Below are 21044 nucleotides of genomic sequence, written 5' to 3' on the forward strand. Positions count from 1 at the left end.
TAGACAACCATTTTGATAAGAGGATAATTGAGGCGACACTGGTGTATAATTAGAGGATAATTTATGCTATATCCACTTTTATTCCACCTCCCAAAATAAACCCAGTCCATAATCATTACAGGCAAATTGTTCTGAATTTTATAGCAGCAATTTGAACAAAGTACTGCAGTTAATCATGGGAGATTTTTGTGTATTCCTGATTAGAACTCTAATTGCCTCCTTCCAGAAAGTAAAAATAACTGTAAAACGACTCTATTTTTATCATTAACAATGTTGACAATAAAATAAAATCAATTGGAATTGTAATCGAGAGACAAATTTAGGACGAAGGCACTTTTACTTGGGTAGTTTATATTGTAATCAAGATTTGCCAAACCACTAACCGCATGTATCATTTGCATATATTTGAAAGCATTACAGTAGCTTCTGTTTTCAATAGGAAAAAATGCATTACTGTCAGTCCTCCAACGATTCGCTTTCAGAACAGGCTGCTGCGTTCTGGGGGAAAAAATATTCTCCCCCTTTCTTGTCCAATATATAGGAACTACGGCCTGAAACGGCAGGAACCTCGCCAAAATAGGGTCTGATTTTTCTTTTTCTTTACCACCCCCCAACCAAGGGATGGGGCCCAGGTGTGGGGGTCTTCTTCCCTCTGTGGTTTCAATAAAGTACGTCTAGAGAAATACACGGTGACAGGGCGCTCCCGCGGGACAACAGTGGGACTGAGGGAGGGGGGGTGTGGAGAGGAGGTCAAGGGAGGGGGCCACGCTTTAAATGCAGAGGGCACTGCTTCTGAGAACAGGCAGCCTGCTGGGGTGCAAGGGGACTGAGAGAGAGCGGCCTCCGGCCCGACTGTTCCAGGGCTGCGGTACTGGGAACTGAGGCTCCGGGTTTGGGGGCGCGAGCTGCGGCGGGAGGCGTCGGCGGCCCGCCGGGCGGAGGCACCTCCCTCCCCGGCAGCCCTGCGCGCGGAGTCGCGCGGCCCCCGGCTGCAGCTTCAGGCTGGGATTGGAGTTGCCGAAGGTAGGCGAAGAACTCGGCGAGCGGCGCACACACCAGTAGAAGCCGTGCGCCTGTGACGTCAGGGGGCGACTGACCAATGGGGAGGCGCTGCCCTTTGGAGACAAACCATTCGACTCGTGGCGTCTGCATCAAGTCTGAAAGCAGACGCGCAACTTTCGCAGAATCCACCTTAAAATCTCTGCCTTAAACTGCACCAGCCCCCAAAAAATCCAAGGGGGGAAAGAAGGGGGGGAGAGCAGATTCCCCCCTCCCCCCTCTCCTCTCCCATCCCTCCCCCTTCCTCCTCCCTTTGAGTTAACAAGGCCCTGCTCACTATATCTCTTTATATTAAAAAATATATATATTAGAGAAGAGCGAGGGAGAGGGAGAACCACCTCCACCCCCTCTTTTTAAATTTTTTTATTTTTTTATTTTTTTTGCAAGAATCCCAAGAGCTAAGGTGGCTGCAGAGGGGAGAGCGGCGCGAGCCAAGTGGGGGGAGGGTGGAGGAAACCCGGGAGAAGGCTTTCTCCAGCCCCCAAAGTTTTGATGATGACCATGACTACGATGGCTGACGGCTTGGAAGGCCAGGACTCGTCCAAATCCGCCTTCATGGAGTTCGGGCAGCAGCAGCAGCAGCAACAGCAGCAGCAGCAGCAGCAGCAGCAACAGCAGCCGCCGCCGCCGCCGCCGCCACAGCCGCACTCGCAGCAGAGCTCCCCGGCCATGGCAGGCGCGCATTACCCTCTGCACTGCCTGCACTCGGCGGCGGCGGCGGCGGCGGCGGCCGGCTCGCACCACCACCACCACCAGCACCACCACCACGGCTCGCCCTACGCGTCGGGCGGCGGCAACTCCTACAACCACCGCTCGCTCGCCGCCTACCCCTACATGAGCCACTCGCAGCACAGCCCTTACCTCCAGTCCTACCACAACAGCAGCGCGGCCGCCCAGACGCGAGGGGACGACACAGGTGAGAGGCCGCCGGGGCAGTTCGCTTCTCCCGCCTCCCGCCTCCCGGCTGCCCCCCACCCCGCCCGCCCCGCTCACTTCCTCAACGCCCGGGCCTCCGCCGGCCCCCTCCCCCAGGCGGCCCGGCGCGCCCCCGGCCAGGCCTCGTGCGCGCCCGCTCGCCTGGCGCCTGCCTGCCGGCCTCCGCCCAGCCTGGCCCCTGCTCGCCGCCCGCGGACCCTCCGCTTCCTCGCGGCGCCGCCCGCCTTGCTCCCTGGTCTCCCGCGCGCCGCTCGCTCGAGCCGCGCCTCCGACTCCGCGCTGGCTTCACTCTACGAGTTGGTCCGCGCGGCGCGCTCCAGCTCGCTGGGTCTGTGCGCCCTTTGCCTCCCTCCTCCCCTCCGGGCTGTGACCGGCGTTTGGCAGGACTGGGGACTTTTCTGGGCCGGAACTGAGGAGCGTGTTTTGCTCCCGAATGCAATTTGGGCAGCCAGTGGCCTACTTTGCGGGTGGCGCCCGGTGCGCTTCGGTGACCCGAAGGGAAGCTGACGCTGCCTCTAGCTCTGGTTAAGCTGGCGACAACTGGGTCTTTGCTGCGGGCTTTTAGATGTCCCCCACTCCCCCCCCCCCAACGCCTGCCCAGGCCCCCCTCCCTCTGGGTTTTCGATACAATGTTGGCTGCGCCTTTGTTCCGAGAGGCGAAGCAGAGGGCCTCGGGCGGACGGTTCTCAGCCCCCGAGGGGTTCAAAGTTGCCAGGCGATGCTCAGGCGGTTCCGGAGCTGGTCTGAGCGGCCGGTTGCGTTTTGTTTGGGGTTTTCGGTCCCTCTCAGCAGCATCGTTTCGAACACGCCGAGGGTCTTGATGCACCGGGCTTGGAGCTAGTGACATAAAGTCAACTGGCCGCATAAACATCAGGGTGGCTCCAGTAAAGCCAGGCCGGGGGGCCCCCCATTCCGCGGCGAGAGCAGCCGACCTGCGGCGTCGCACGCCACCGAGAACGGCGGGCGCCTCCTCCACTGCGGCAGAGCGAGGCTCTTTGCCCCAGGGTCGCGGGCGCTCCCGCGGTTCAGTCTCCGCACTTTATTAGGGCCGGAGTTAGGGTCGGGAAGAAGCTTTCGCACCCTCAGGAAGCACCCAGGCACTGTGAACCCCGAGAGGTTAGGGAGGCGTGGGGACGCTTTGAAGAAATCCTTTCTGGGCTTTGGGGAGACCCGGCACAGGCCAGCCAACCTCAGGGAGGCTGCAGCCGTGGCCTTACGGGTGACCGCTCCTCTGTATTTTTTACTTGCAGATCAACAAAAAACCACAGTGATTGAAAACGGGGAAATCCGGTTCAATGGAAAAGGGAAAAAGATTCGGAAGCCTCGGACCATTTATTCCAGCCTGCAGCTCCAGGCTTTAAACCATCGCTTTCAGCAAACTCAGTACCTGGCCCTGCCCGAGAGAGCTGAACTGGCAGCTTCCTTAGGACTGACACAAACACAGGTAATTCCCGAGAAGCCCAGGTGTCCCTGAAATGCTGACCCTGCTTACAGATCGGGCTGGGAGCGCATCAGGAGGAATTCTGGGCCTAGTCAACTAAGGATGGAAGGAGCTTAATGACAAATGCCTTTGCTCCATTACGCACTTTCCGGGACAACACAGTTTGGAATAAATGACCTGGTATTCAATGCTGGATTGGATTTGCACATCCTCCCAACCCTCGGCGACCCCACCCCAGTCTAGTGTCCTTTGGTGACCAAACATATAAATTAATTGAGGCCTATTCCAGAGCAGAACAACAAGAAAGAGAACAAACATGTAGGAGGAAAAGATGCTCAGGCCAGGAGGCAGAATAAGACCTATGTTTCTTAAGGATCCATTTTTGGGTCCTGGGACTTAATAAGGATTTCAACTCATGGACATAGAATGATGAAATTAAACTGGGGGGGGGGCACCAGATGGGTATAGGCTCCAAGAAGACTTAGTAAAAGGACCAAGGCACAAACTATCCGTCATAGGATAGGTGAGGTGGGTTTTTCTGAAGACTGCCCTGAGCTCAGTGTTTTAAATCACCCTGGGTGACTGGCTGGTGCAGGCTGGGTACCTCCCTGGAGCACAGGACTTGGGAGCAATGGCAGAGTTGGAGATCAAAGAGGAATGCTCACCAAATTACAGCAGGTGAAGCCTCACTTAAGTACAGTTGCTGAAGTTCTCCTGTCCTACTAATTTGAAAGACATATGGGGCATTTTAGACTTCACAGGAAGGGGCTTAAGTGGGTATATTAGGACCCTGGTCATAAAGCCAGGCTGCAATCACCTGTGGTTTTTGTCCTTATCAATTAACTTAGCTGCATGGGTTGGTAGGCCTCATGTGAGGTGGGCGATCTTCAGCATGGGGACTCCAGGGTTTATGGGACTCTTGCTGGTAAGTGATTGTGTGTGGTGTCTTAGAACTGATGTCCCTTAAGCTTTTCTTTTCAATTCAGCCTGCTTTCTCTTGCCATATTGCCACTGGAAATATTTGGGGTTTGATGTGGACGGATTCCTGCTACTCAGTAACTTGTATTCTTCTTGGAAAAGCCGATTCCTATGGCTAAGGAATTTTAAAGGTAAAAGAAGCAGCCCCAGAGAATGTCCTTCTTCAAATAAAGTAGATCTGGGGTGTTAGCTTAGATATACTACCATCCCAGAGTCCTGATTCACATTTAATTTTCAGGGGCCCTTTGACTTTTAGCGACTGCACTGACAATCATGTCATGATTATTGACCACAATCTGACGGAGCAACATACAAAGTAGGGAACTAGGGAGGTACCATCCCTGTTCCCTACAGGAGTATGAGGATACATTTACTTCAGGAGAAAGATGCTCCATGCATGTGCAATGTATGCAGGGTATATTCAGTGCATTTGGCTATAAATGTACAGGCGTTTCTCTGTTCAGTCATTTGCTCACTGTCCATGCATGGAGATGCCAGGTTTGGGGGTTAGTAAATTCAAAAACAGACTACCAGAGGAAGTGTGTTCAACTGGCTTTCATCTGAAAAGTTCTCCATTTAAGAAGTCTCCTTTAGACTTTAAACCTGGCTATCTTATTCACCTTCGTTCTTATTTATGCTGCTGTTTTAAACCTGGGCTTGCATCCAGCTGAAGAAAGAGTTACAATGACTTTAGGTATCCAGACAAGATACCTAGTAAATTGGGGCGGGATGGGGGAGAGACGGCTAGAAAGAGGTGGAGGAAGGCGGGGACTTGGCATTTGCGGTTTTGTTTGTTTTGTTTTTTGGATATTGCTTCCAAAGCCTCGAATGGAGGCACCGGTTTGATGTTTTTCCGTGCCTAATGATCACTACCGCATTTCGTTCCAGGTGAAGATATGGTTTCAGAACAAACGCTCCAAGTTTAAGAAACTGCTGAAGCAGGGCAGTAACCCGCATGAGAGCGACCCTCTCCCAGGCTCAGCGGCCCTGTCGCCGCGCTCGCCGGCGCTGCCTCCGGTGTGGGACGTTTCTGCCTCAGCCAAGGGCGTCAGTATGCCCACCAACAGCTACATGCCCGGCTACTCGCACTGGTACTCCTCTCCACACCAGGACACGATGCAGAGACCACAGATGATGTGAGTTGTCTGAGGGAAATTGATACCCTAGGGAAACGTCTGAACAAGGCAAGGAGGATCCAGGACCTGCTTGCATCTGCCAAACCCAGCCAAAGGAGCAGGCTCGGGAGAACTCTTCTGTGTAGCAAGACAGCCTGAGCGCTTGCTCACTCTCTTGCTCTCTCTCTCTCTCTCTCTGTTTCTCTTCTCTCCTCTCTTTTCTTTTTTTTTTTTTTTTCCTTTCCTTTCCTCATCTGCTTTTTCCTTTGAGCAGCCTCAGTAACTGATCTTGCATTTTAGGGAGAGAGAGGGAGAGAGAGAGAGAGGGAGAGACTGGTTTCTATGCCAGTGCTCCTGAAATCCCTCACTGCAAGGACATTTTCCCTTACCCTTTGGGATCCAGGCTCTGAGCCTCCTCTTCTCTTTGGGAGTATCCATCAAAACGACTTTTTTTTTACAGACATTTCCCCCACCAGAAGAATCTGCGCAAACATGGCAGCGTTTTTACTTGTTTAATGAGCTTAAGACATTACATGATGAAAAAGAAGCATTTGGAGCTCCTGCATTTTTATTTACCAATCCCAGACTGACAAAAAAAAAAAAAAAGAAAGAAAGAAAGGAAGGAAGAAAGGAAGAAAAAGAAAAAAAAAACAAGAAAAAGGAAAGAGAAAGCAAGCAAAAGAAAAAACCCTCACATAACAGCCCTTCTCTAAAGAAAAAGGAAAAATCAGCTGTAAGATTAGAACATTGCCACAAAGGAAACGCTGCATGTTTTATCAAAATGCAATGAGCAAGAATGATGATGTTGAAAAACAGCAAGAGCAACAACAAAACAGAACCACTCTTTCCCCACCCCACCCCCGAACCCTGAACTGGAATCAGGAAAGACAGAAGAAACAACCAAAATCACCATTCTATTGCTTTGATACCTTTACTAGGTGAATTGGTGGCATTCACTAAGCTAATAGGGACGTTTATATTGAGAAACATTTCTGTATATATTGTTGAATTTTAGTTGTACATATACTTTGTATGGTTTTGTCTTCTTTCATATATGGAGTAAAAGCCACAAAACGCTGGGAGTGTCCTGTATATTTCTCTCTGTGTGTCTCTATTTCACCACCCCCTCCTCCTACCCTCCCCATATATTTTCTATCACTCTTAAAAGAATTCCTATTTCCTAATATGGGAAGCCCTATATATAAACATCAAGTGCCTGCAAAGATGTCAGTTTGCAGCACTAGCCTTTGCCTTAAGTACTTTAACATTAAACGTGGATGTTTTCTCAGCTTCCTCTATATATTATATTTTTATTGTAATTTCTATACATTTATTTACTTAAAAACAACAACAACAACAACAACACTGGAATGATCTCTCCCAGGTTAACTTCTAGACATCCAGTAGTTCCCAGTACAGAAACCGAATGCTCTCCTTTTCCTTTCCTCAGCCAAAATAATATAGCTGTACTTGTCTTTGTTTGGAAGCAGTTTGTGTTTTTTTTTTTTTTAAACAAGAGCAAAGAATACAAGAAAAAAAAAACAAAGTAAATGCACAATTATAACTACTTAATGTTTACACCCTTTGCAAGCTAGCTAGGTAGGAAAATGCATGATCCTGGATGAAATACATCCTTCCGATCTTGTGGAAAGCACAGAAATAATGAAAATGAAAAGCCCTTTCGTCATACAAGCAGGAAGCCCCATACTGCGAGAATTAATGGCTACAGACCTGGGCATCCTTCAAATTATGAACCTTGAAACCACTGAGCCATTTATCAGAAGTCAATAGAGATACTCAGAGTGCTCCATATAATGACAGCGACATACAGTCGTGCAAAAGGACAGTCACTATAATTAGACACAAAGCAAAGACTACTTACCAATATACCCGTTCCTTTTTTTGTTGAGCAACTTCCACGCTCAGTCAGTCTCAGAATGGTTTAAAACCGATCAGTCTTGTCATTTTCTAGCATTCGCATTGTTACATTAGGAAAAATGTTTTCTTTTCTTTTTTCCCCCTTCCTACTGTGAAACTTTGGGTTCGTAGCTCCCCAGGATCAATTCTGAACAAAGCCTCCAGCTGCAGTGCCATCCAATTTGAAGCAGACATTGGGGACAATTTAAGGTTTTTATCCACAAGAAGGTTTTTTTCCATTCTCTTAAATGCAGCCATAATTAGAGTAATTTTTCATGTAGCCCGCTGATTACAGCGTTTTTACCGTCAAAGATAATTACCTGTAATTTTCTTCCACTTTTAATACTAAAAAGCCATCTTTATTTAGATTCAGGAACAGGAAAGGCGAAACAAAAGAGGGAAATTATTCTGTTATTCATACACAAATTGCAGAGACGTAGGACCTAAAATTGAAAATTAACCAAAATTATAATGCTGAAAAGAATGGAAGAGGCTGCAGAAGTACAGCTGGTAGTGGGGCTTTGCTGAATTATTCAAATTACGTTAGAGAAAAAGCTACCATACATCGAAACCAACACTAATTTTTCTTAAAAAAAAAAAAATCTACCAGACGTATGCCAAACCACTGTGAGTGCATGGAATTCTGAAACCCAGCAAATGCATTTTAACACATTGGAGGTGCTGTCATGATACGCCTGTAACGATCTATCTCTCAACTTGAGTTTAATTAAACAAGAAATTCTGCGAAGGGGTCCTCCCAAGAACTATCCTTGGGACTGGGCTTCCTCCGGGTCCTCTGAACCTAAAGGGTTAATATTTTCGCTCTTTAGAAAGTATTGACCCCATAGTAAACTGATGAGAGAGAGAGATTGAGGGAGGACAGAGACCAGACCGGTAGGAGGGGCGTGGGTAAAAGGCATCTCCCAGTTGCGGTGCCTACAACGCCTCCCCACGTTCGAACTTCCCCGGAGTTGGCGTTCTAGAGCCTCGTTCTGACCATATTTTCCAGGTAAAAAAAGAACGAGAGAACAATAGCTGCGGGGGTGAGGGGAAGGGGGGGAATTTCTTCTCGGCGCCAGTAAGCATCTCATTATCTTTTGACACAATTTAGTCCAAAGGTTCCCGCCGCCAGAGAAAGGCCTTTCTGTACAGGGGTGAGGGAGCCAAAGACTTCTCAGGATCCTGCACTTAACATCTCTAGCTGTTTCCAGTGTCTACAGGGTCAGGAAACAGCGTCATCTATAGATAGAACAGCACCGCTTCTTGCGAGAGTCTTCCTCGGTGCGTTCCTAAATCCGACTGGTTCCTGGGCTCCACAGCTCGGTTCTGTGTCTCAGCCAATCATTCCCCTCCAACCCCAAGGTCGCAGCGTTCGGGCCCCGCGGGCTACAGCTGTACGAACCGCATCCCGCCCCTCCCCCGCCCCCCCCCACCCCCCATCGGCTGGAGGCACAGGCCTAGCAAAAGAGCCCTGAAGGGTTTCAGGGGCCAGTTATTCCGGAAACTTTCTCCCAAGTGGAGGAAAATGTCGAAGGGGCTATGCGGTCAAGACATGCAGACTACACCTGCCATTGCAAATGTCCGCGTACCTGTGATACTGAAGGAGCATTGTGGCGAGCGCCGTTGGCTCTCTCGATGCCCCCAAACTTAAAATCACCGGCACAGGTAAAGACCTTAAATTCGCCTAGGGCTAGCTTTGAGTAACAATTTCCAAATACATTTTAGCCTGGAATCTCCAGCCGACTCCCTTCACACCTTACAGAAACCTGGTCTTTTTCGCAGTCTCCAGTCACAAGCTGCACCACATACATCAATAGCACAGAAAGCAAAAAAGACATACCGAGTTCTTAAGGATCCCAATCTCACCTGAATCCTTTTCCTCACCAGAACAACCCTTTCACTGTTAAAGGGGAATAAAAGGTCAGAACTGAAAAATCTATAAAGCAAAGTTGCAGTCTATAATATATCACAACAGCAACACATAGAGCTTGGAAAGTGTGAGACGAGAGACATGAACGGTGCCTTCAAGTATGGAAGAAATAAAAACTTACCACCAGTGAAAATCTCTTAAGCAATGATCAGGGTCTAGAAATCTATACTGAACAGAAGCAGAGGAGAATATTTGTCTGAGTCTCAGGGCAGAAGCTCTTTCTCTATATTCTTGGTTGAGTGAGCACATCCAGGTGTGAAATTGTTTGCACACCCCAGCACCTCTTATATTGCCAGCAAAATTAGCTGTTATTACTGTCACTGTTTAGTGATGGTTAGCGTGATACAAAAAAAAAAAAAAAAACTGCTGTAATCAAGACCTGGCGCATCTTTGCAAATTACAGATAATTGTAAACGTCCAGATTATGATAATAGCATCCTAATCCAGCCTGCAATATAATTATTACAGAGTGTTACATCTGAAACTGTCCAGTAGGGCTAATTCAGCCATTATTTAGACCCTATTTTTGCACTGCAAATGGGTTGCTGAGTTGAAAATGTACGATTGTAATTTCACAGGGCACTCAATGAGTAATGGTATAGGAAGAGGAAAATACAAAAGTGAAATGTGAACGGTAGCGATCAAATCAAACCCTGAAGGACAAAAGACTGTTTGATTCATATGGAAAAAGAAGAGCAGGAATTAAGAAAATAGCAAATCAGTGGTCTGAAGCATTACGTGTACAAATCTTCAATATGTGTAGGGCTGATGTGTTTGCAAGGGCTGCTGCATGTGCTTCTGCCTGGAGTCTGGAATAATTTTTCTCTTTCTTTCTTCCTTCCTTCCTTCCTTTCTTCCTTTCTTTCTTACCTTTCTATGCCTCCTGTCTTTGTTTTCTCTCTCTGCTAAAGCATTTCCTTGCTTAAAAAAGAAAAATGCCCTTCCCCCAAGCAAAGAACATTTGTCAGTTTCACCATTGTTTCCACCAAGGCTGCCTCTGAGTGTGCCTGTCACTTGTTTATGAACATTTGCTTAAATGAATTTGCAATCTCTCTTGTCATCAGAGCAAAATGCCTTGTGTGCTTGTAAGTGTTCCTGAGCTCCATCTCCATTCTCTTTCACAGAGAACAAGTCATTGAGAGTCCTAAAGGATATTAGCAGAAAACGTATTAATTGCTGCTAATTAAATAAAGCCGGCTGGGAAGCTGTCTCCTCCACTTGGCTAGGCTGACTATTGGCTTTAATCCTATCATTAACTTTTATTAATTAACACCCCACATATAAACTAGTCCAGCTGCTTCTATTGCTATAAGTCACTGATGTGTTTCTTTCTAGATTCCAGAAAGTTGAATATTTTTGATAAAGGATTGTTCCTGCTCCCAGACATGGTTGTAAAAAAGTAAAATCAGTCTCTTAAAACAGGAGGGACCCTAGAGAGAGGGAGTCAGAGTTAGAGCAAGAGTGTCTGGAGGGAGACTGGGGTACTCTGCTGTCCCAGACTGAGGTGAACCCTGGGTTCTAGCTGTTGCTTACAAAGAAGCTAAACCCTGCCCTGGCTGAAACTTCTGGAGCCTAGTTCTGGTTCCTGGTTGGGGGGTGGGGATGGGGAGGATCTCCTGGTCAGATACCTAAAACCCTTATATCACTAGGACCTCAATTTTCCACCTTGACTACAGAGAATTTCCTGGACATCTTTGCCAGGCTCTAGAACATACATGATTATTCTCCCTCCTCCCAACACCTCACAGACCTGGGAGCTGCCCAACCAGGGCCAGCCCCCAAGGTGACAAGCAGGCTTCCTGGGTCCTATGAATTTAAAGGCAATAATGAAATGTTCCCTGTTTAGTGACCCCTATTTATAGATGAAAGTTGAGTCCATATCCTGCCTCTTCCCCTACCACTGTATCCCACCTTGCAAGTGGTAAGTGGCAGAAATAGTCCTTGGATGACAATAAGTTTCCAGTGGCAGATTTCTGTCTTCTCACCTTTGCAAGAAAAAAAACCAAACAAACAAAAAAACAAAACAAAAAAAAGTTTTTTTAAAAAATCATAGCTTGGAAACTGTTTATCGCCCTTCACCCCCACCCACTTCTTCAAAAACAACAACAACAACAACAACAACACACTAGACTGTGTATGGTGGAGATAGAATCATTACTGAAACTTGGAGGAGGTGTGTGTGTGCGCGCGCGCGCGCGTGTGTAGAATGGTGTTATGAAGCCATTTTTTCCCTTCCTGTGGGAAAGGTCGTAACGTGTAGTATTTCACGGTTTTATATAAATCTTGGTTTAGGATGTGGAACAGACTCAATAATTCATGCACTTTTGGCAAAGACTCCTACAGACCCCCATAAATCAGAAGTAAATACGAAGTCCCAACGAACAAAAGAACAGAAACATTAATTGCTGCAAAACAAGACTCTCATCTCCTTTAAAGACAGATGCACGTAAATTCCCCTGGTTCCTATCTTCACTGTTAGAGCTCGACCTATAAAACAGGTTATTGCATTTCCGCTGGCAGCCCTGGATGATTGAAGGGGAAGCCTCCCCCCGCCCCCCGCCCCTCCGCAGTAGATGCGAAGTATACTTTCTGCCCTGTACAACAGGGGAACCGAAAGCTTGTCAGATGCAAAAGAAAACTCGGATGGGGCGGGGGGGGGGGGGGGACGGCAAGGCTACGTAGAAAAAATATTTAGCCAATCCCACACGTGCTACCGCTATTTGGGCTGTTTTCGAGGCCCAGAGTTTCGCTGTGAGTCTGAAAAAACCGAGTACAGTATGCAAGGACCGCAGGCCACCTGGGAACGCGAGCGGAGGGCGAGAGCGAGCCGCAGCGCCCCCTCCCCAACCTCACGCGAGGCGGAAGCCTCCACCCAGCCTCTGTGGGAGGGGGGTGCTGGAGGGTGGAGGAGAGGGGTGACCGCAGGCGGATCCGCCGTCGTGGCGCGCTTCCCAGAGGTGCCGGAGGGCGTCTGTCCTCAGGGCGTGCCTCTGGAGAGGGCTGGAGCGCTCGGGGTTGGAGAGATCCCAGCGGCCAGTGGGAGGCGCGCGATCCAAGGGCTTGCGGGGATGAGGCGGGGAGGGTGGTGGTTGGGTAGCCCTAAAGGTCCTCTCCTCGAATAAAAGGAAGCGCTGACGGAGGGCGGGGGGTCAGGGGGCAGTGCTCCAGGAGATATCCCTTGCGCTCAGGGAGGGGGAGCTCGGGAGACCCAGTGGTGTCAGGCCGGAGTAAGAAGTTGGGCGCGCCGGGAGGAGGCGAGCACCGCCAGGCCTTGGCGCGCTGTGGGCGACTCCCGGGCTGGCGCGGCCAGGACGCCGCGAGCCGTGGGGCGTCCGGTGGGATCAAAGGAGCCAAAGGAGGCCAGCCGGCGCGTCTGGGATTGTGGGATAAGGGGCGGGAGAGAAAGGATTGGCATGGGCGGGGAGATCCTGGCCTGGCCGATGTCCCCAGGAGGGGGTGTGTGCGTGTGTTTGCTGTGCGGGTCAACACGCTCCTGCCCGAGGCCGAGACCTGGGTGGATCTGTGTGTGGGTTGACAGCCTCCCGGGTGGGTTCCCCAAGGGGAGGGAGGGAAAGAGGGAGAGAGCGAGAGAGCGAGAGCGAGAGCGAGAGCGAGATCAAGGGCAGCGAGGTCTGCGGGTTCCTCTGTGTGTGTGTCTCAGGCCCTGTGGCTCAGCACTGGAGCCGCCTGGCACCCACAGGAATGCGGCTTCTCTCGGCTCCCCAGGCCGCCCCCTGTTCCACAAGGAGGTGGCCGCCAGGAAAAAGGGGGGGGGGGAAAGGGCAGAAATCCGCCTAACCCAACACGAGCTTCAAACAAAGACCAATTTATCTGATCTTTTACCGGAGGGCCCAGGAGGCGGGCAGGGCACCAAGGAATCGCGTTGGCCCTGCCGGCAAGCCCCGGACCTCCTGGGCTTTGTGAGGAGGTCTGAAAATAGGGGTAGAGGCTTGGGAGTATAGTGGGGATGGTGAAGAGGCCCACGGTAAAGAAAATTAAATTTGGGGGTGGGCTTAACATCTTGGGAGACCTAGATTGAAAGCTAGGCAAGTCGGGACCGGAAGGGGCACACGGAGACCCCAGGAGAGTGGTGTCAGACAGACTGCAGCTATGGTAGGGGAATAGTACGTTTCTATTAGATACAGGAATAAACAATGGAGAGAAGGAGGGAAGGTGGGAGGAAGGGCAAGGGAGAGAAACATCACACAGATATTTTTAGACTTCGCTGGAGATCTGTTATTTTTACATCCTTGGGCGCAGGACTGCAGGGAGTTAAATTCTCCTGGGAGAATCCCCATGGTGCCAGGGAAAACCCGCTGCAGAATGGTTTGCCAGAATATTTTTGTCCCTGGCTCTCAGACCAACTTAAAAAAAAAAAAAAAAACCCGCGAGAGAAGAGACCACTGAGAGTGGAAGAAGTGAGGTTAGCACAAGCAAAGGAATCCTGAAACCGAGTCTGTCTGCGCGATGCCTGCCGGCGTCGCAAGGAGACTAGTGTCCTTAACACCAGGCAGCGTCAAGGCTGGGTGATCAGGAAGGGTGGTCAGGAAAGAAGAGTTTCCCTTCTTTCCCCGCAAACAATTCGAAGTCGCCGGTCCTTCAGCTTGGCCGCGTCCGATGACTGGGGATGGTAGAGAAGGGATCCCCTTTTCATAAGCCAGGAAGGGAGGGCGGAGATGAGAGGGATGGCTGGAAAAATATCTGCCATCTCCCTGTGCAGAAAGGTAAAGAGCATGTTCCAAGCACATTCCTGCCACTCTCAGGCGGCCAGTGGATGGGAAATGTTAGAGGTGTGCAGTGGGTGTGCCCCCGCCAGCCTCTCCAAACGCGCACCCGGGGGCGCAGGGGAAAACTGGAGCTCCCAAACCGCCGGCGCAGGGTTTCTCGAAGCTGGATTCCCGGGATATGAAGCGCTCGCTTCGGTGTAAAGGAAACTCCCCAAATCTTTACAAGCGAAGAAAAGAGCAGAAAGTAGATCCTCCATTTCTTCCCTACGGTCCTCCCATTCTCTGCCAGTGCGGAAAACAAAGTGGGGGTTCGCACGGCCTGTCCCGGAGGGAGTCGCCCTCCGGAACTTCTTGGAAGAAAGGAGGGGCTGCAGGAGAACCGACAGGAGGAAAGCTGCCGCTTGGGTTCTGGGGTGGGGGAGGAGGAGGAGTCCACAGCCCAGGCCCTGCCGCGTGCTGCTCCGGGGTCTGGCCGGGGGCGCCAGGGACCAGAGAACTCCTACCCCCAGGCCCTAGCCCTTATCGTAACGGCAGGCTAGAAAGGGAGGGAATTGGGGAAATGGGGAGGAGGGGAAGGGAGAGAGGGGAAAGAGCGAACACAGTGGTAAATTCCCTTCCGGGCACGCAGCATGCCTTTTCAGGTCTAGTTTCCCAACCCTGGAAGAACCTTCTCAGAAATCCTCAGATGACAGGATGTAATTTTTTATGTGCTAATCTCCAATCGCCCCCCCCCAACACACACACTTAAAAAGACTCTTGTCACATTTATTGCTGCAGACTTCCTAGCTGTAAAATATATCTCACGCATCTTGTAATTTCCAACATAGGATTTCCCTTGGTGTCCCAAGGAAACAAAGTCAGGCACACTAAACGACAATCAAAGAGATGCCCACAAGCCAGGCCAGAGAGCAAGCCCTGGACCAGGCTGTAGCCATGGTCACAGTGTTGATATCTATGTGCAGGGGCCCAAGAAGGATGAGACATAGGCCAAGGTTGCCGCAAGCCCTTCCTCTCTGCCCCAAAGACTGCTTCACAAAGGAGAGATCCCTACAAATATTCAATTTCCCATCCTTTGGGACCACTATGCCACTGTTTTAGGTAAAAGCAAAGCAGAAAGGCCTCCTTCCTGAAAAAACCCCAGTGATAAAGAGGATGGAGGGGGAAAAATTATCTCAACAAGATGAGATAAAAAATATTATCTCAACAAGATGAAATCAAAATCGAGCCCAGACGCTGTTATTCCTGTCCTTCACCCCACAATTCCTTCTCTTGGCAGGAGAAGGAGTGCCCCCTACCCATCATGCTCTGCTTGCCCTACTACTGATTTATGTTTATCATCCTTCTCAGGTCCTGTATCCTTCTCTCTCTCCAAAAAGAGCCCAAATAAAATTTATAATCCTTTACCAAGGAGTCTGAGACACTATCATTTGCCATGCTGCAAACATTTCAGGTTTTTAAAAAAATGTAATAGGAAAATTTTCTTCTTTTTCTTCTTCCTCTTCTTCCTCTTCTTTTCCTCATCTCTGGAAGCGCCCATTTGAAGGGAGTGTAATTTGTCTAATTGCTCTGCCAATACACAGAGGTTGTTGGGGGGGGGCGAGTTGTGCATGATAATTGCTTTGAGCTTAGAATTTGGAGTGGTTATTGATGGGTTTCTGCAGCTTTTTTACTCACACACAGGGTGGGAGGACCGGATTTAGATTCAAGCATTACTTTCTACCTGACACAATCTGGGGTTAAACTTAAAATTATCTAAATGTTTTTGTGGTTAGGCCAAAAAAAAAATACCCCTATATATATTTTATGGCAGTACTATAAACAGGCCACATATGTATATAGACACATAAAGTACAGCATCCGACACACGGGTACAGTTTTGCCTCCACGCAGCCCCAATTTCTGTTTTCCTTTTTGCCTTATTGGATCTCTGCAGAGCATGTCTTCCTTTAATTGCCTGCATAAAATGTCACTAGCCCATTATAAGGAGGGCAAAAGGAGTATTTTTTAGAAACATTCGGCTTTCATGGTCGAAATAATTTTATTTATCCAGAATATACAGTTTAATTCCTCTATCTACACTTATTTACATGGTTAAAATAACATTGAAAAAAAGTCTTTTGAAAAGTTGAGGTCATAGATTTCAAGGCACCATTGATAGTGTCCACAGTTGCGCAAAAAAAGTTCGTCTGTAAAAAAGGGGGGGACGAGGGTCCTCTGAAATGCAATAACTTACATGCAAAAAAAGCTTTACACATGAAATCTTTTTTGTTTCCGTTTTCCAAACTTCCCCAAATGAATTCCTTTCGTTATGATTTTCTAAAACAGCAAAACACAGCAGTCCCAAAAAAGAGAGCAAGAGAAAGCCGCCTGTCTAATAGAGTGTCCCGGAGGCCAGCGCCAGCGGGTGCTGTAAGGAGCCGGGCGGCGGCAGGTGGGAATTGATTGAGCTGGCTGCGCTCGGGTACCAGGAAGCCGAGTTCTCCAGGTAGCTGGACGCGGGGGACTGGTTGGAGGTCGGAGGGTGGGCATGAGGGTGGTGGCTGAGCGAGCGGGACGAGCCCTGGGGCTCCCACACCGCCGGAGACTGCGGCGAGTTACACGCCATAGGGTCGCTGGAGCTGGGGCTGTGCTCCGGGGGCATCTCCCCGTTTTTCATGATCTTCTTGATCTTGGATCTTTTGTTCTGAAACCAGATTTTCACCTGGGTGGGGGAACAAAGGCACACGTTACCGGGTCACTTAGAGGCCACCCGCGCCTTGCCTGGAGGAAGCATCTTGGGCCCCCAGGTGGCACGGACCTGGCCTCTCCCCGCAGCTTGCGGCCTAAGGTCAGCGGGCCCGGCCTGAGGCCAAGCCTGGATCTGGGATCCCGGAGGACAACCTGACCCGCCAGGTGCTCACCGGCCCCTGCGAGAGCAGGACTCCGAGGCTTTAGTTTCTGTTTGGGCTGGGGGAGGGGGGCGCAAGTGTCCCGGGCGGCGTGCGCCCACGTGTGGGCCTGCGCAGCGCACACGGAACGCGGCGCAAGGAGCGTCCCCAAAACAATGGCCCGAGAGCCGCGCGCGAGGTCTTGGGGCTGAATGTGCTCGCGCCAGTGTGGGGGGAAAGGAGCAGTGTCCCAATCTCCCGCCCAACTCCCCCCACTCCCTCCTCAGCTTCCAAAGTTCAGAAGGCGCCTGCAGCTCTGGGTGGAGATTCGAACATTATTATTATTATTATTATTATTATTAATTTATTTATTTATTTTTTATGGGCCCCAGCAGGTCTGAAGAGGGAGTGAAGGGAATGGGACGACCCAGGATGATTTCCCCGCACAACAGCGCCCCCCACTTTGCGACCCTCAGGCTGCCACGGCCTAGAGCTCCGCAGGAGCAGGGCATGACCCTTCAACCTTCCAGCCGGAGGCGACCTTCGCGGCCCGAGACCACCGCGAGGCCGCCGGGCCCTGCTCTCCCCGAAAGGCTCTGCATTGTTCAGAGAACCAACTTCTCCAGGCTTCGAGAGTGTCCTCGAAACGGCCCTCCCCTTGTTTCCAATCTAGGAGATTGGCCCCTCGCCCCTGGAGGCCCGAAGCGGGAGGATGAACGGCGTCTCCATCCCATCCCCACCGTCGCACGGCGGCAACACCCAGCCTGACTCATGGAGTCATGGAGGTAAGGGCGCGGGGTCCGCGTCTTTCTGTCTGTGAGTTTCTCGCGGTGCTATGGAATCGGTTGCCGCGGGTCGGGACGGAACCGCGCGGCCCAGCCAGCCTTGCAGCCGAGGCGGGGCTCGGGCCCCACCGCTGCCGGATTTACCTGTGTTTGCGTCAGTCCCAGCGAGGCGGCCAGTTCGGCGCGTTCCGGCAGGGCGAGGTACTGAGTCTTCTGAAACCTTCTCTGCAACGCGGCCAGCTGAAAGCTGGAATAAATAGTCCTGGGTTTACGAACTTTCTTTGGTTTGCCATTCACCATCCTCACCTCGGGCTCGGCCACTTCTTTCTCTAAATAATCAAAATAGACCCGGTTAGAGTTTGTCCGCAGACGTTTCTTTTGCAGAACCCTCAAATACAGTCCTTGAGTTTTGTTTTGTTTTGTTTTACCCACGCAGTCTTCAGTCTCTTTCCCTATATCACCTCCTTGGCTTAGCAAGACCCAGAGAAATACGCCCCTCCCCCAAGTCATGGAAAAGCCAGGTAGTTTGATTAATTCCCTACTCAGTTCATTCAGGTTCTTGTGGGCTTGTGCAGAGCTCTTTGTACAGCAGGGCTCCCTTCTTGGCGTCTGGGATTTAGCCCTTGCAGCGGGCGGTTCCTGCTTCACCCTGGCTTGTTTTTACGCCCACCCTGCGCTCACCCCAGTTTCTGGGGCGAGCTTGTCCAGCCCCTCCTGGGGCTTCAAGGGGGGAGGCTCCGGGCCGTGACACCCCCCTCCCGCCCCCACTGTCGGCGTCTGTTCGGGCGCCCGCAGAGACCAGACGCAGGGGTAGGGAAGACGCTAACCGAGGTCTCCAAAGTTCAAAGACCCACAAGCAAACTATGTTCCTTCAATTCAGCAGCAAGAGGTCCAGGCCGCTGCAGACAGAGGGCCGATTATGCAGCCCCCATAATCTCCCTGCAGATCTGTGAGGGCACAGATGGGTCTGGTTTCTTTTACAAATAGACTTAATAAGTTCTTGGCCAAAAGAAAAAAAAAATCTTTCACTTACGCATGAAATACAGAGACACTGGAAGGAATGAAGACATACCACCCCCTAGGTTATCTTCTTAAAATTTAGCAAGAGTCACATATTGAAAAGGATTCATTGGTAGGGTGTTTTCGTAGGAAAGGGGCGGCAGGTCAGGACGAATTTCTCAAAGTTGTGAATACAGACAAGGAAAAGACCTTTCTGAATACGGGCTTTACAAACATACCCTGGGGCCGTAAGTCCCCTTTCTGAAAAGTACCACCTTATCAAAACTACCCATCTCTGGAAGGGGTAGAGTGGTGTGTGTGTGTGCAAGCGCTCGTGTGTGGCAAGCTCCTGGGAGAGGAAGGGTGGAGAATGAGGGCTGTGGTCTCTATTCTGCCAAAGAAGGGGATGCTAATATTAGCAGGATTATTAATGTGCTAGTGGGAAGAGATCAAACCTGACCAGCAAAACCTCTCCAAGGAGACCTCATGCCTCTCTTACCGCCCAAGCTCACTAGCCCTCTTAAACTCTCCAACTAAGTTTCAAGGAGGGAGAAAAGAGAGGAGGTGGGGAAGAGGAAGACAAATTTTGGGCATCGCTCAGCAGCCCTCCTCCACCCTTAAATGGCTTTTTGTTTCTGGAAATGCCGTGGATAAACCACACGGCTCTCCGAGGCTTCTTTCTCTGGTGGGCTCCAGCCCCCCAGCCCTCCACCCCCACCTCGGGCTCCCGGGACAGGAACACCACCCAGGCTCGTGGCTGCTCTTAGACTAATCCCGACAGCGTCTTTGAGGCAGCCTTCCACTCCCACTCGCACCAGCGGAGCACGCTCACCAAAAATTCCAACAACTAACAACCTCCCCTTTATTACGCAAACGCCACTCAGACTGCCTGAGTCTTTCTTCTTTCCATCCCTACCCCCTTTTCAGACTAGCTGGCTTTCAGACCAGGCAACTAGGGAATCCAGAGACTCGAGAGCCCCCCACCCCCCAGGTGCCCGAGGGGAGAATTCTTCCAAGAGTCTCTAAAATGCTGGCCGTAGAGAACGTCTCTCGGTTACAGAGTCCAGGCCCCCCTCCCTTCTGCCGGGTGCGCCCCCACTGTAGTGGTTGGAGCGGGTCCCCAATCTCCCACCCCACTTCGCCCCTCCAGAATCCGGGCTCCCCCTGCATCTGCCCCCCCACCCCCTTACCTGGCTGGCTGGCGGCGCTCGGGACGCGGTTGTAGGCGCCGCCGTACTGGTGGTAGGGGCTGGCGTAGCTGTAGTCGGCGTAAGCTTTGGCGGGGTAGCTGCCGGCCGAGCCATTCACGCCATGGTACTGGTATTGGTAGGGGTTGAGCGCTTTTCCATAGGAAGCCGAGGTAGGAGAGCAGTAGCCGTGTGGGGCTCCCCCCGTGGGACTGTAGTAGTCGGAATCGGTGGCCGACGACTCGGGCAAAGTTGGCGATTCCTGAGACGGATGGTGCATGGCTGCGGACGTCTGGAACGGAGCTTGGAAGTCGCCGGATCGGATGCTGGGGACCCTTCTGTCAAACACTCCTGTCATCGCTCACCAGCGGCGGCTGTCCTTGCTGCTGTGGCGGCGGCTGCTGCCCGAGTTGGCTATGGGGCTGTTCTGGTCTAAGCAGACATGGCTGTGGGAGCGAGGGAGGAGGAGGAAGAGGAGGAGGAGGAGAGAAGGAGGAGGAGGCGGCGGCGGCGGCGAGGAGGAGGCTGGGAGTCGTGGAGGCTCTGTCTCCGGCAGGCTGACTGATGGCTGAGGCGCAGCACAGCCTTGGTTAAATCCTTAATTGCGCGCTTACGCACAGCGGGGTGGATCGGGTTCCATTGGCCAGGGCCTCGGGAGCAGCAGCAACACCCTAACTCGTCCAACTAGTTTTAGCACAACAAAGCATTGCTTAAAAAAGAGAGAGAGAGAGAGAGAGAGAAATGGAGGGGGGGGGGGCGAGTGAGTGTGTGTGTGTGCGCGCGCGTGTGCGCGCGCACGCATGTGTGTAGTTGTTGCTTGTTGGGGGAGGGGGTCTCAGGCAATCTGTTTTCAGTGAATACCAAAGACAACGCAGAAGCCCCAATACCCAGCTCAGTAATATCGGGAGACAGTGTGTTCCAATCAGCAGCTTTGGAAAGTGTACATATTTGGGGGGTTAGGTGGGCATCGGTCTTCCTTGTTCTGCACCTTCCTACCCCAGCAGCTTGCGGGGGTGGGGGGGGAATTGTGTGTGTGGAGCTGAACATTGATATTGAAATGAGGAATCAAATCAGGGGATGGGAGGAGGGAGCAGGGGTGTAGG

General features: G+C 51.0%; 2 protein-coding genes across 2 annotated transcripts; one reads left to right on the forward strand and one right to left on the reverse strand.

The window, feature by feature from the left end:
- Positions 1-1551: 1551 nt before the first annotated feature.
- On the forward strand, positions 1552-5554 carry DLX6 (distal-less homeobox 6; the record flags this gene model as incomplete). The annotated part of the gene is made up of 3 exons (XM_080818998.1): positions 1552-1975; positions 3246-3439; positions 5303-5554. The coding sequence occupies 3 exons, from the start codon at positions 1552-1554 to the stop codon at positions 5552-5554; spliced, it is 870 nt and encodes a 289-aa protein (XP_080675124.1).
- Positions 5555-16125: 10571 nt separating this feature from the next.
- DLX5 (distal-less homeobox 5) lies at positions 16126-20547 on the reverse strand. The gene is made up of 3 exons (XM_080818262.1): positions 19945-20547; positions 17900-18084; positions 16126-16804 (listed from the first exon to the last, which is right to left on the reverse strand). The coding sequence occupies exons 1-3, from the start codon at positions 20297-20299 to the stop codon at positions 16475-16477; spliced, it is 870 nt and encodes a 289-aa protein (XP_080674388.1). The 5' UTR covers positions 20300-20547; the 3' UTR covers positions 16126-16474.
- Between the last annotated feature and the right edge of the window lie 497 nt (positions 20548-21044).

Source organism: Martes martes (assembly GCF_963455335.1).
Source record: "Martes martes genome assembly, chromosome: 11".
Lineage (NCBI taxonomy): Eukaryota > Metazoa > Chordata > Mammalia > Carnivora > Mustelidae > Martes > Martes martes.

Excerpts from the sequence above, each read along its gene's own strand:
- DLX5 (XM_080818262.1), bottom strand. The coding sequence starts at position 20,299 with ATGACAGGAGTGTTTGACAGAAGGGTCCCCAGCATCCGATCCGGCGAC. Across the intron at positions 18,085-19,944 it reads GAGCGCCGCCAGCCAGCCAG|AGAAAGAAGTGGCCGAGCCC; the intron begins GTAAGGGGGTGG and ends TTGATTATTTAG. Across the intron at positions 16,805-17,899 it reads TGGGACTGACGCAAACACAG|GTGAAAATCTGGTTTCAGAA; the intron begins GTAAATCCGGCA and ends TCCCCCACCCAG.